The 14,527-nt window shown below is 31.7% G+C and overlaps 1 protein-coding gene and 1 long non-coding RNA gene across 4 annotated transcripts; both read left to right on the forward strand.

Annotated features, from left to right (window-relative positions):
* The first annotated feature begins 6,500 nt into the window (after nucleotides 1-6,500).
* Nucleotides 6,501-8,070, forward strand: LOC131620920 (uncharacterized). Its single transcript, XR_009289346.1, has 3 exons — nucleotides 6,501-6,724; nucleotides 6,828-7,123; nucleotides 7,740-8,070. It is a non-coding gene; the product is annotated as an uncharacterized LOC131620920 (long non-coding RNA).
* Nucleotides 8,071-9,259: 1,189 nt separating this feature from the next.
* LOC131620919 (uncharacterized) lies at nucleotides 9,260-13,930 on the forward strand. 3 transcript variants are annotated; one of them, XM_058892105.1, is made up of 5 exons: nucleotides 9,260-9,414; nucleotides 9,509-9,629; nucleotides 9,723-9,893; nucleotides 9,975-10,043; nucleotides 11,404-13,930. In XM_058892105.1, exons 2-5 carry the CDS (start codon nucleotides 9,621-9,623, stop codon nucleotides 11,467-11,469), a joined length of 315 nt encoding a protein of 104 aa, XP_058748088.1. In that variant the 5' UTR covers nucleotides 9,260-9,414; nucleotides 9,509-9,620; the 3' UTR covers nucleotides 11,470-13,930. The 3 variants fall into 3 exon arrangements, 2 of the variants coding, with proteins under 2 accessions (XP_058748088.1, XP_058748089.1); XM_058892106.1 differs by lacking the exon at nucleotides 11,404-13,930 and adding an exon at nucleotides 10,628-11,397; XR_009289345.1 differs by lacking the exon at nucleotides 9,975-10,043.
* Nucleotides 13,931-14,527: the final 597 nt, after the last annotated feature.

The raw sequence follows: 14,527 nt of genomic DNA on the forward strand, positions 1-14,527 counted from the left end.
TTACCTGACACGGGAACCCGTGTCAGGAGGCCTGGGAGAAAAAAAATAACTTTTAGGATGGCAGAAGTCTGACACGGGTGCCCGTGTTGGCTGACACGGCCCGTATCAGCATGTGACGCTGATTTTATGATTCGTTTCATATTTTTTCCATGGGTTAAGCCGTGGGGGCGTTTTGGGTACTTCCAACCAACCTAAGTGAATGTGTGCTATTTAATTGAGTTTTGAAGAAGAATGAAGGGACTTTTTGGCCGAGAGAAGAAGACACGATTGAAGATTGGAGATAACAAGGGTTTGGGAGAGAATAAGGTTTTCATGAACGAAAGCGATTGAAGATCAACTTTCATCTCAATTCTTGTAATGTCTCTATTTTATATTTTGTTTTCTTTGAAGGATATGAGTAGCTAATACCCTCAATCCTAGGGGGTGTCCCTGATTTGATTCTGTAATGATTTTGAATTCTTGAGTTCATCAATAGATTTGTTTTCTTATTAATTTAATTGTACAAGGTTTTTATGCTTTCTTTGTCGGACCAACAAGATTGATTTACGGTTAACAACCAGATGGACAACGATTGTTAAGGTTTTTGTACGATTAGACTATAGTAGATATCACCTAGGACTTGGGATACCCTATAGTTACTGGTTAACTCTTGATAATATAAAGGCTTGATTTTATCATAATTCTTTAAGGACTTAGGATTTAGGATGAATGTTCAAAGATTTTCTCACTAAGGACTTAGGGGAAAATAATCTAAAGGGCGGTAATTAAAGGTTATGAACTTGTTGAAGAAATCAAAATTCAAGGTTATTACAGGGAAAATCATACATTTTACCCTAGCATGCTCTCATATTTGTTAAAACCACTTAGTCAATTTTCTGCTATTTTTATTTATTGTTAATTTATAATTTCAAATCAAAACCCCAATATAGTTTTTTTTGTTTAATTGAACAACGAATTAAGCTCTATACTGATACGCTGTCCTTGAGAACGACATTTGGGGAATTCCTCTATTACTACAGAGGCAAAATATTATACTTGTTATTTTTCTGATCAATAGGTTTGGGTATCAATGGAGATAAGCAAGTTTGAAGTTGTTTGATCCATATTGAAAATGAGTCAAAGTGTGGTTACGGGTTTCTCAATGATGGAGTTGGATTTTGGGCTTGAAAGTAGTCCATATTCTCCAAAGGCTTGTATAAATTTGGGGTTTCTAGGTTTGCATTATACAGAAGCACAAACCCTAAACACAAACATAAAAATGTCTTGCATTAGGCCAGATGGATGTCACCGAACATCAATGAAGCGTTCCGATCCTAAACCAGAATATCGGATAAGGGATGGGCATGTCATTTTCTCTCCTATCAAACCCCCCGTGTCGGTGAAGGTTTGGAATATCCATTCCTTCGACCAACTCAAGAGGACTATCATGTCTTTTTTAGAGGGGGAGTACAAACCCGGAGAGGAAATCAAAAGGATCAAGAGGCTTAGAGCAAGGACCTCATTTGAGACCGGAAAAATAGAATGTTGGTGGGTTGAAGTAAAATTCCACATGGATTGCATTCAAATGATGCATGAATTAGATGATATTATTTTAACCGTTTTAATTTCTTAGATCTCTTAGTTTTCTTAATTTTCCGTTTGAAATTTCGTTGTAATATCGATTAATCAATGAATCAATGCAATGTCTTATGGTTAAAAATGCCTCTATTCTGGTTTAATGGGTTTGGGCTGATTCCGTAGATACACATGTGGAAGACTTTCGTAGGTGCATCTACGGAACAGAACAACGTTAATGTCTTAATGATGCTATTATGATAATGTCTTAATGATGCTACATGTTCATATATATAGTGCTATTGACGATGAATAATATTGTTGAGGACACACTTGACTAGCTAAGGTCGAACATATGTGTGTTGTTGTTGCATGCTGGGAGTTCATGCATCTATGTTATTGGAACTTCAGTTCTATTTATGATGTGGCTCCTTTTTCTATGGTGATGGTTCGAGTGCGAGTAGATAAAGTTCTGTGTCCAAGGATTTTAGTGAAGGGTTACTATGGTGATGGTAGTGATTTTTTATGTGCTCTGGTTCTAAGAGGTAATCGATCCTATAATAGGGATCATGGAGGAAAATGAACCAGGTGCTCATAATTGGTACCACATGCATTGAGTCAGCGTCATTGCATAACATTTTATGTGACATTGCATAATCTTATAAAAGATGTGTGTTGTGATGAATATTAAGCCGACAAGTGCTTACATGATGAATTGTATGATGATAGTTGTATGTGTGTTATTTTGGATGAATAAAGGTGTGAGCATACATTGTATTGATGTTGTTGATTGCAAACTATACTTGTGGAAGTTGCTTTTCTCTTATACCTTTTATAATTGATTATGATTACTCACTCGTTCTGTTTGAATATTGTCACAACGTGGGTAACGTATAGATACTTAAGAGTAACTGCAAATATAAGAAAGATAACTCATTGGAGTATTTATTAGTTTTTTTTGTTAATTTAGAGGTGTCTTGCTCTGATATCTAACATTGGGTCGGGAACGCTTGAATGAATTTTTATATCACCATTGTCTTGTGATTTTGCAAGGATTTTAATGGTTAGATTCAATTTTATTTTCAACTCTTTTAAGAGACTAGATGTCATGAGTTTGACAGTTTGAGAATGTTTATTGATGATGATTCCACTACGATGTCTTTAAATAAATATTAAAATTGCATAAATACCATGAATGTACATGTTTATGAAAAACTATTGTTATTATTGTAACCCATGTTACGGAACATGATAGATTTGATGGGCTTTGGCTAATATGCATAAGGATTTCTTTATGCACCGTGCATAAGCCTACATAAGTCATTGGAAATCCAGTATTGAGTATTGAGTAGTGAGTATTGAGTAATAACAATTGATGTCTAGAATTTGATCCAAGGGTCCATAATGATCTATGCATGGTGCATAGATTTTTATCTATGCACGGTAATTGCACCCGATTTGATGTATGTTTTTATGACTAGTGACACTCTTGTGTGGTGATTTAAATTGAATTATTTATAAATTTTATGAGAATTTAAAAGAGAGTTACATTTTCCATTGTCATTCAATTAATATTAATTATTTTCTTATATGAGAAAACAGAATTATGAAAAAAATTTGTTTGCAAGAAACAAGCAATATTTTTCTTAATATTATTAATCTTTTATTTATTTATATAGTTTTATTCATTTGAAGACTAACTATATGGTGATATTAAATTGATATTTATTAGAGCTTGAACTTTGTTATTGTTACAAACATCTATTGTATATTATTATATTATTTTAGAGTTAATGAACTTTTTGTCCTTTAAATATTGTAGATTTTGTTTTTAATCCCTCCAAAAAATTTCTTCAAGAAATCGTCGCTTCAATTTTTTTGTCTAAATGGTCCCTAACGTCAAATTTGTTAGAGATTAACTACGACTTTAGCCACCGATTAGCTACGAAATTTGATGTTATAGACCAATAATTCAAATTTTATTTTTTGAAAGGACGATTTCTTAAAAAAAAAATTTGGAGGGACTAAAAACAAAATTTAAAATATTTAAAGGGACGAAAAAGTTCACTAACCCATTATTTTAATATCACAATATTACATATTGTAAGCAAAATTTAATACATATATGGATAAATGCCCTCATGTTTCTTTATATAGACAATTTTAATATTTAAACGGGTTAGTGCAAAAAAGTGGATAGATGTCTGAGTGTCTGTTTAAAGTTTAAACACCGGTAATCGAAAATGTAAAATAATTTTTTTTAGAATTTGTAATCTAATTATTAGTTATATTACATTTGTATTTTATTTGTTGATAATTCAATAAATATAAGAGAAAATGTGTATCTGTATTTTATTTGTTGATAATTCAATAAATGTAAGAGAAAATAGGTGATACACTGACAGTGTAAAATAATTTTACACTGTCAACTAATCACAACCATGTATTCAATTAAAATACTATTTTTTTAATCACATGACAAATTGGTGGTTGTTTATTGAATGATCGTGTAAAATAGTTTTATACTGTCAGTATATCTATTAAACGCTAAATATAATATGTTAGTTAATGAATATTTCATTTGTTTCAAAATAGTTGTACACGACAATTGTTAGAATTGATGGATAATTGAGGAAAAAGTGCCATTTTTTAATATGTGAACTTTTTTTACGTGCCAGATGGGTTGTTAGTTGAAAGAAAAATTACAACAACTATATTTTAAGATATTATTCAGTGGGACTTATTTTAGAGTTTTTTATGAGTTTTATGAATATTTGAAAAATATAGTAAAGCTATTTAAACAATAAAAATGTGTAATATAATATAAAAAATTCAGTATATCTCATTTAAAGAATCCAAATAGAGATGATGGAAGTGGGTGCTGTAAACAAAAAAACACTCATGCGTTATGTTGGGTTATGTTTTTGTCATTTTAATTTTAGTCATATGTCCCACATCGGAAACTCAAATAAACCTGTGTAGCAAAACAGCCTATTTATAATGAATGGTCTTTGAATTCCATATACGCTCCCTCCCACGTGAATTCACAGTGGTTAATCATAAATCACACTGAATATAAACTTTTAATTGTGGTTTTTAAATAATTTTCCCGGTTCTAAAGCATGCTAGTTTTCTATGCCAAATTGACTGGATTGAGGTCTGTTTTCAGTCTAACTGATTGAACTGGCCGGTCCAATACAATTAACAGGCTTGATATCGATACACCGTTATTTATCAATTTTATAACAGGCTTGATATCGATACTGTTATTTATCAATTTTATATTAAAAAATAAATTGTAGTTAATTGATACTCGGGTTTCCAATTAGTGTTGTGACTGGATTGGAATCGTAAAAAATTGTAGACAATCCCAACCATTTTTAAATCCTTGCGTACAATAGCTGGTGATAAATCTTCTACCTTCATGTTTGAATTTTATCACTCTCTTCATAAAAACTGTAGGAGTACTAGTTTGGAGAAAACGTGCTGAATATTGAAAGGCGAAGATGTAGTCTGACAGGAGAAAACGTGTTGAATAAGCTTTGCAACTTCCTTTCTTTTGTGGGCTAAAATACAACATTAAAAGCAATGAATGATGGGGATATGTAACTTGAAAGTTTTAACTTTACATGACTCTTGTTAGATTGTTGTGTAATAACAATGAAGTAGTAGCTCCTGCAGAAGTAATAAATGGAGCACGTTGCTATCATAAAAACGCCAACTGCTCGTAACCAAATTACTACAGGAGTGGGACCCTCCATAGCAACTGGTGACTAAGTAAAATGGACTACACAAGTTTGATTATTAATTATATTTAACTAATGATTTACTCCTTCTAATTTATAATAACCGTAATTTTCTTAAAAAATCTTTTAAACTGAGTTTCATTTTTATTTAATGTGTAATTAATCTTTACAATTGCACTTTCTAATTATTTTTTATTTAGTTTATTAAAATATATTCTTGTAAAATCACCAAATAAATCATTAAATTTTCTATAAACCCGTTCTAAGCAAATAATAAATTTGGTAATTTTTTCATCAATGGAGTGAATCACTATATTACATCTACTTTCATATATATATATATATATATATATATATATATATATATATATATATATATATATATATATATATATATATATATATATATATATATATATATATATATATATATATATATATATATATATATATATATATATATATATATATATATATCACACATTTTTCTTATCATCCTTTTTACTGGGGTGGATAAATTTCTACCGATTCAAATCGAGTGACTCATTATAATAATTGTACAAACAGTTCGGATCAGATCGAGTATTAAGTTGATTCATGTCAGACTCGAATGATTATTTTTTATCAATAGAAAATTGAATTCGATTGAATTCAACTAATATTTAATTTTTTTATTTTTATTATTCGATATTGATTCATTTTAAAAATGAAGTTCAATAATGTTATGATATTATTATTTTTATAATTTAATAATGACATTGTGGTTTAAAATATGATAATGATCAAATTAATTTTAAATAATATTAAAAATAGTATCACGTAATAATAAATTTTTTTAATAATAAAAGTACGATCTTATGTTGTACTATTCTAAAATTTTGATAGTTTTTTAAAATTAAAAATAAATATTACTGAATTATATAAAAAATAATTTTTATAAATTTAGTTTAATAAATATTAAATTGATTAAATCCACTCGATTTATCCGATAAATCGACCTAATGGAATCTGTAAAAAACTGAAATTTCATCGATCAAAATTGAGCTTTTAAAATAAAAAAACCACAATTTATATCAGATTTAAATTTTAAAATTTTAAATATGATATCAACCTAAATGGACGGACTGTCCCGCCCGGCTTTTTACTATCGTTCATCTTAAAACAAACAAAAGATTCATACTTTTGGGAAGAAAAGAAAAAATATTAGTAGTAGTCGCATCCAAATCCATACGAGTGTGATGTGATGCACATGCACATGGGTGTACTTATAAGCTAATAACACATTAAAGTTATCCACATCTACACTCAGTTCCTCCAACAACTCCCACAACAGTACCAAAAAAAACATTGAAAAATGTCGAAGGAAGTGATTGAAGAAGGCCACCAACCTCATCACCACACTGGAAAAGACTATGTTGAAAATAGTAAGTGCAATTTTATTTCAAATGTTTATCTCTTTCTGAAATTGTTTCTTTTTAAGCTTTATAATATTTTGGGTGAAAAATTTGTTGTTATCTCTTTCTTCAGCAAGTCCTTCTACATAACTCATAACGGAGAAGAAGCAAACGGAACCAACCAAACCGTAGTAAACAAACCCTAAACACATTGATCCGCCATAGTAAAAAAACCTCCATCATATTACTATAACCTGCAACTTGTTCACAATTTCATCTTGAATTTCTTAGCTTATTATGTAGTAACAGTTACAGTAACAGGTACACTCCAACTATTTGCTCTCATAACCCCAACTGACAGTGACTCTCAAAGAGACTTTCTCCTCTGCATCTTTCATCTCTACAAGAAGCTCTTCATCTTTCAACAAGGTGACTTTCTTCCTCATCTTCATTTTTTCAAACTTTTTCGAAACTTCCACTTTTTCAAAGTTTTACAAATTTCTCATTCCTTCCGTAAAAACCATAGTTTTTTCCCTCATTTTTATGGAAGATCTACATTTAGCAGGTTATCATGAAAAATCAAAGGTTCTAAAATCAAGCTTTTTTCCTCATTTCTCATTCCTTCCGTAAAAACCATAGCTTTCCTAATTTCCGTAAAAAACATAGCTTTACATTCTGTACAAAAACAATGGTTCGACTGTGTATCCTTTACCCATTTTACATCTCTTTAGCACTCTTTTTTTCATTACACATGGTTAGAATGTGTCTTTTTATCATTACCATCGTTAGACTTAGTAAAGGTTATATCTTTACATGTTTAATAGTCATTTTGATACTACCTAGCAGTCCTTTAAAAATAACTTTGTTTTTTTTTAACATTTGACACTGCAGACTGTATTTATTAGTAAAGGTTGATACTACCAGTAGCTTTATATGAGTAACTATTTGCTAACTGTGACTTTTGATACTAGCTATCAGGCCATTTGTTAAACTTTTTTTCTTTTTTTGTGAACATTTGACAGCTTTGAAATTTAACAATGTCTAGGGCTCCCATTCTCATCAAGGACCTGGTAAAAGGAAACCAGGTGTGGAAAATGCATATAAGGGTAGTGGACTTGTGGGTGGTTAAGGAAAAGTCAGGACAACAACACCTAGAAATGGTTATACAGGATGGACAGGTAATACTGTGGTATACATGTTTACACATACCCTGTATTCTGCTAATTGTTATTTCATTTAAGTCTCAGGCCGACCAAATTCATGTCACCACTCGGAATCGGGATTTTAAAGATTGGGTTGACCAGATAAAGGAACATGAAACTTATTATCTTTATAATGGGGAGCCAGTGGTTAATGATGGCCCTTTCAAAGTTTGTTCTAACCAGCTCAAGCTTCTCTTTAATGGAGGGACTACCATCACCAATGTGAAGAAACCAATGTGGAGATACCAGAAATTCCAACACACAAATTTAACTTCCATGCAATTGGAAACTTTCTCAATGGACGATATAAAGCAGATATGCTATATGGTTGGTTCCATGGCTTTTATTATTTTCTGCTAATGTTTGGTTTATCATCTTTGTGCTAATTGTAAATCTGCTTGCTTTATGAAATCTGAAATATTTCTCTTTGTTATATCATGACAATCTGTGCTATTTATATATCTTGACTTCAGATTTGTCTTGCTTTTAAATAGATGTTATTGGTGTTCTACAAGATGTTGTTAAGACCAAAATGGGAGGTGGCGGTAAAAAGTCGGGAGGTTGCTTTGTGGGATGATTATGGAAAACAATTCATGAACTACAATCCTCCTAACAAAGTTTCTGGTCCGACCATTATAATTTTGTCTCATGCTTGGTGTAAGCCAAATACAGGTCAATACTTTATTCTATTCCCACTTATTTATAGCTTTTCAACTTTAATGCGCTTTGCCTTTGGGCGAAATGTTAATCCGTTTTTTCAACTATGCACTATGTTACAGTCTCTGGATTACCAAGTCTATCTAACGCTTGGAACGGCTCTAGATTGTACATTAACTTGGACCATCCACAAGTTGAAACTTTCAAATCCAGGTTTGCCACTTTACCCTGGATACAAAGCTGATATGCTATATGATTGGTTCCACTTCCATGACTTTTATTATTTTCTGTTAATGTTTGGTTTATCATCACTGTGCTAATTGTAATTCTTCTTGAATTATGAAACTGAAACTTTCAAATTCAGTCTTGCCACTTTGCATTTTTTAGCAATATCCTTCCATGTTATAATTATTAGAGGATTTCATTTCGGTATTCTAATACTTAATGATTTTATATTTGTATACATCACAGTTTTGGAGAAACTGATTTGACAAATGCACAACCTCTTTCTCTATCACTGACTTGTGAGTTGTGATTCTTCCATTCAATCCACAAACCAAAACTGGACTAGCCCTAATGAGGTCAAGAGTATTTGAGAGATTTATGAAGGAGCCAAGGTAGTCCTGTTTTTGTTATTTTTCATTCTAAATATTTACTAAGGTATTTGGTGGGTTGTTTGACTATATTTTTTTCTATTGTTAGGATTGTTTCGCAACAACTATTGGAACAACCTGAGGATTCAAAGCTTCGAGGATCGGATGTTTTTTGAATCTTTTGCCCCAGCTGCAAGTCTTCTATCAAATCGGTTAACGGGAAAGTTGATTGTCACTGTGGAGTTAAAGATGTGGAACCAGTTACAAAGTAAGCCATCTTCCTTTCTAACTTTGAAAATATCGATACATATGTGGCTCGATTGTATGTAGCCTCAACTAACTTCTTCACGTTTTTATTTTAGATTCAAAATAGAAGTTGAAAATGAATATGATGGCTTTAAGGGAACCTTTGTCTTTTGGGATAAGGATTGGATACCTTATACTAAACTATCTGCTAAGGAAATAAGGCAACTCATGATAGTGGTGCGTCTTTTAGGTCATGTTATGAATCCCGTATTGTATATATCACTCCATAAAATTTATTGCTAAAATTACATCACTTTATTGATCGCATAGGCTGGAGAGGACAACCCTAAAATCTGGCCAGCTCACGTCGATGTTTTGTTGAATAGAGACATGGCATTCCGTATCAAGTATCAATCTTCTTACCAACAGTTTTCAATTGTGACAATACTTGATGAGGACAATGTTTTCAACAAACTTAAGAACTACCTAACCCCAGATGAGGTACTACACGTTAGTTTCACTTTTGATACGATACTTTGGTTATTGCTTTCTACTCGAATCTCATTTACTGTCTTATACCAGCATACCTCGAATGCTTCTGTTCATGACATCACAACTTCTAACCCAAACAATCATCCAAAAGAACCAAATGTAAGAATCAAATACCACCTTTTCAATGTCTATTTTGTAAGAATGGTCATCCATAACTATTATTTTGTTATATTAGTTGTCTTTTTTGTTTGAATGATATGTGTTTTGTTGCATTTGATGTGCGCATATATAGTACCATTACATTTTTTAATATGGTTAAGCCTATGGGATTCAACTAATTGGTACCATTACATTTTTTAATAGAACAGTTATTCTTTTAATCCGACTCTTTATTCTTCATTTTAACAAAGCCATTCTTCATTCTACTTTTTAACATAAGAAATATTTTGTTAACTTGAGTGTCTATGTTGTTTCATAATTCTTAATTTTTAACCAAACCATTATTCATATTATGTGTCTCTTTAGCCTTTTATGAACAATTTCACAATTAAGGTGAATTAAGAGCTATGAGGGTGCAACTATAATATATTTGTAGAGTTTGCTGTCATGTTTGAAACAATGAAAGTCAAATGAATGCTTGCAACAGATTCTTAGACATTCGGCTTCTCTGTAAATTTGATTATGTTGTCAAGGGGTTTAAATTTGTCTAAATATCAAACACCTTATGCTTTACTGTCTGACAGATTTTGTTGTATGGCATTGATTGAAAGAAATATCAGAGACCTCTCACGCCCAAGACTAGACAACTGGAGCGTGGAAATAAACCATAGAAGGTGGCCCACCGGATCTTAAACGAGGCTCTGATACCATGTTAAGAAGTGTGGTTGGGCCTAACTCATCCCTACAAAACCGGCTTGTAGGGTGAGGATTGCCCCCACTTTATAAGGACATGTTCAGGCCATATATTGTCCGATGTGGGACTCTTAACAGTTTCTGACTAAGTCAGGAGTTATAACAAATCTGCAACATGATAAGGAAATAAACCAAATATGCACTCTTAGGATTTGTCTATGACAAATATATTCCTTTTCACCCATTGTAAATGCAGTTTCCCCCCAACTGACAGAAATTTCTTGGCCCATATTAAATCTTTTTTATGTATAATTATTTAAACTTAAAATATATTTTTCATACTACTAATATGAAATTAGAATATATTTTTTTATAATCGTTCAATTTTATTTTATATTTTCATTTTCGTCAACAAATTTTACTTGCCATTTTTCTTTTCAATCATAAAAATCTACATCTCAAATAACGCACCCGGGAGACAGCGGGTCTCTGACTAGTTCTTAGTACAAAATCTGGTGTAAGTGTAAAATTTAGTGTCAAAGTAGCCTTTCTCATAAGATATATTAGGGGTTTTACTCTAAAATTTTCAATTATCTTAAATATGAATAAAATACATGTGAAAACATTGTACATTTTCTAACTTATTTTTGTGCTTATTAATGACCAGGGAGAGACAAATACAGATTACACTTTTCCTCATTCTCCAACACCAGATTTTACTTATTCAGGTTAGATCTAAATGAAATATTTATCAATGAAATATTTATAATGAATTTTGCTTATTAATGTATGCTCTTTTTTTTTTTTTTAATTAAAAAATTGCTACTAATTTTGTATGTCATAGTAAAGTATTTAAAAGTTGAAAGGTCTAACTAATAATCAATTGAATCAAATGTCAAACCAATACCACAACCACAAGATTGGAAATATCAAATCAAATATTAAACTTTTACAATTTACAATCTTTTTGTTTTATCTTATACACAAATCCCACAATCTTTTTGTTTTATTGTCTCTATTTATGTTGCACACAATTCATGGGATATCAAATGGTTTTTTTTTTTGTTTATAAATTAAATATGTATATCATAACAATTTTACTTTTGATTTTTTAATCACACACTAATTTTACTTTTGATTTTTTAACCACATAAAAGTAATTTTACTGTGTCAATTCTAGAAAACTGAAAGACCTGATTGGATTTGTCTACAAGTCACTGATGCCATATTTTCTAGATGTTCATTTTTTTAAGCAGGTGAAAGAATTTTTCTGATTCAACAAATTTTCAAGGACTAAATCATAAAATTATAAAATGCATATTATAAAATCATAAAATTTCCAATTACCTTTTAGAATACCTTCCAACGCACAGACAGTCTAGTCGTTCTTATTTATCTTACCCAATTTCAAAATGCATTATAGTATGTATCTTTGTTACCCTAAAATAATGTTTAAGACCTGCAATTCAATATTAATTTATAATATTTAAAACTTATATTATGTCCATTCATATTATATAGATTGAGAATTTAAAAATCCAAAATCCTAGACAATTCAATATTTCTTGAACCAGAGATATCAGTGTTGTTTTGGTGCTGTTATTAGGTGTTATTGTCTTGGATACATTAGATCTAAGGAGAAAGGTAGGCCAGCATGACTAACACTCCAACACTCAAATCTATTTAGAATTCAAGATTGAAGACAGTGGAAATAGAAATTAGATATTGCGTGACTTAGAATCCTTTATGAAAGTATTTATATCTTGGGTATGACATAGGCTAGATAATGAACCTCCTGTTATTGGGATTCCGTCCAGCGCGAAGTAGTCGGTACCAAATCTTTGACCGACATGAAACTAATAATATTGCAGTTTTAAATAGTATTAAATATTAAGACTAATCAAGAATTATTAATTCCGGGGGTAAGTGAATAAATCACACATTACTAAGATATTTTCAACCAATCAACTAAGTTATTTATAAATTAAAGGGTTAAATGCAATTCACCCCCTGCCATTAGGGCGTGTTTCAGATTTGCCCCCTGAATACTTTTTTTAAGAAGACACCCTTATAAAAATGAAAATTCAGTTTCACCACACCCTTTTACTACCAGTGCTGACTGGGTTTTAACTATTGGATTACGTGGCAAAGGAACAATGCTGACTGTGTTATCTTCTTAAAAATAAATAGATTTCTTCACTGCTGTTCTTCCTATGGCACTCCATATCATTCTTCAAGGCTAAGCTCTTATCATTCTTCATCTTCAACGATGATGAGAAATCAACCGCAACCAGTGCAAGTTCTTGTGATTCACATTCTCACATATCCGTCACATAATATGCTCTATGTTCATCTCATGAAAATCCGGCTCCGTTGGTCAATCTTCCTCTTGATGGCAAACTACCATTCTTAGCGACTTTAGAGATGCTACAGCTTGTATCTTTGAAGTAGACATTCGTTTGAACTGCACCTCCATGCAGAAACAAAAGAGATGCTAAAAAGATGCTCCCATCAACAAAATTGTTTTGGCATATCCCTTTAATCACCACATTCAACTTTTCCTCAATTTCAATAAATAATTAAAATGAAAGACTTGTTTTAAAAGGAATGTTGTCATCTTCCAGGTAGCATTCGCATCTAATTTTCCCATTGAAATTATTTTCATCAGATAACGACGGAGGAAGAATGAGGCAAAAAATGATGATAAGACGACATCACCTCCTATTTGAAAAAGTAACAAGGTCTCCCACGTCCAGTCAGCCAGACAAGGGATAGGGGGTTCTGAAAACAGAATCTATGTTTTATAAGGGGGTGGTTTACAAAAAAAAAACTTCATGGGGGCAAAACCGAACCTCGCCCTAATGGCAGGGGGTGAATCGCAATTAACCCTAAAAAAAAACATACCTTTGTATATTGCTTTAGGTTTATACCTTCTTCCATAACCATACATTCTCTACAAAGAATACACGCCAAAATGAAATCATTAAGTTGAACACCATATTCTTCCTTAATATATCTTGTTGGGCAAATGATGGTGATTGAAAAATCGGAAAAATCCAAAATCAAGGAATCCCTCTCTTGATGAGCAAAAGCAAAAGATTTTTCAATCATTCTTCTAAATAAATTGTACAAACTTTCTATGTATGAAATCTCTTTCTTTACCAAAACATTTCCCTCAAATGTATTTAACACCAACTCTTCCCTAACAGTTTTGCTTACACTGTCTTCTAGGTAAAGTTCAGACTTTTGTAGAACCCCATTTATAGTAAGTTCCGAATCTTTCAAAACACTTTCCATAATGGACACAATAACTCTTCTTCAAGTTCAATCAACAAATAAAAAAGAAAAGCAGCAGAACCAAAATCTGATAACAAGAAACTCGAAAAGCTTCGGCAAGAGTGAGGTAGAGTCCTCCATTCTGACTCCCACTCAGTCACAGGGTTGCGCATTATTTTTGCGGCATCCGCATCATTGCTCCGTAGGCTTTGCTTACAATTGCTAGACATATGCAATTGTAAGCAAAGCCTACAGAGCAATGATGCGGATGCCGCAAAAATAATGTGCAACCCTGTGAATGAGTGGGAGTCAGAATGGAGGACTCTACCTCACTCTTGCCGAAGCTTTTCGAGATTCTTGTTATCAGATTTTGGTTCTGCTGCTTTTCTTTTTTATTTGTTGATTGAACTTGAAGAAGAGTTATTGTGTCCATTATGAAAAGTGTTTTGAAGGATTCGGAACTTACTATAAATGGGGTTCTACAAAAGTCTGAACTTTACCGAGAAGACAATGTA

This window comes from Vicia villosa, linkage group LG7, assembly GCF_029867415.1.
Source record: "Vicia villosa cultivar HV-30 ecotype Madison, WI linkage group LG7, Vvil1.0, whole genome shotgun sequence".
Lineage (NCBI taxonomy): Eukaryota > Viridiplantae > Streptophyta > Magnoliopsida > Fabales > Fabaceae > Vicia > Vicia villosa.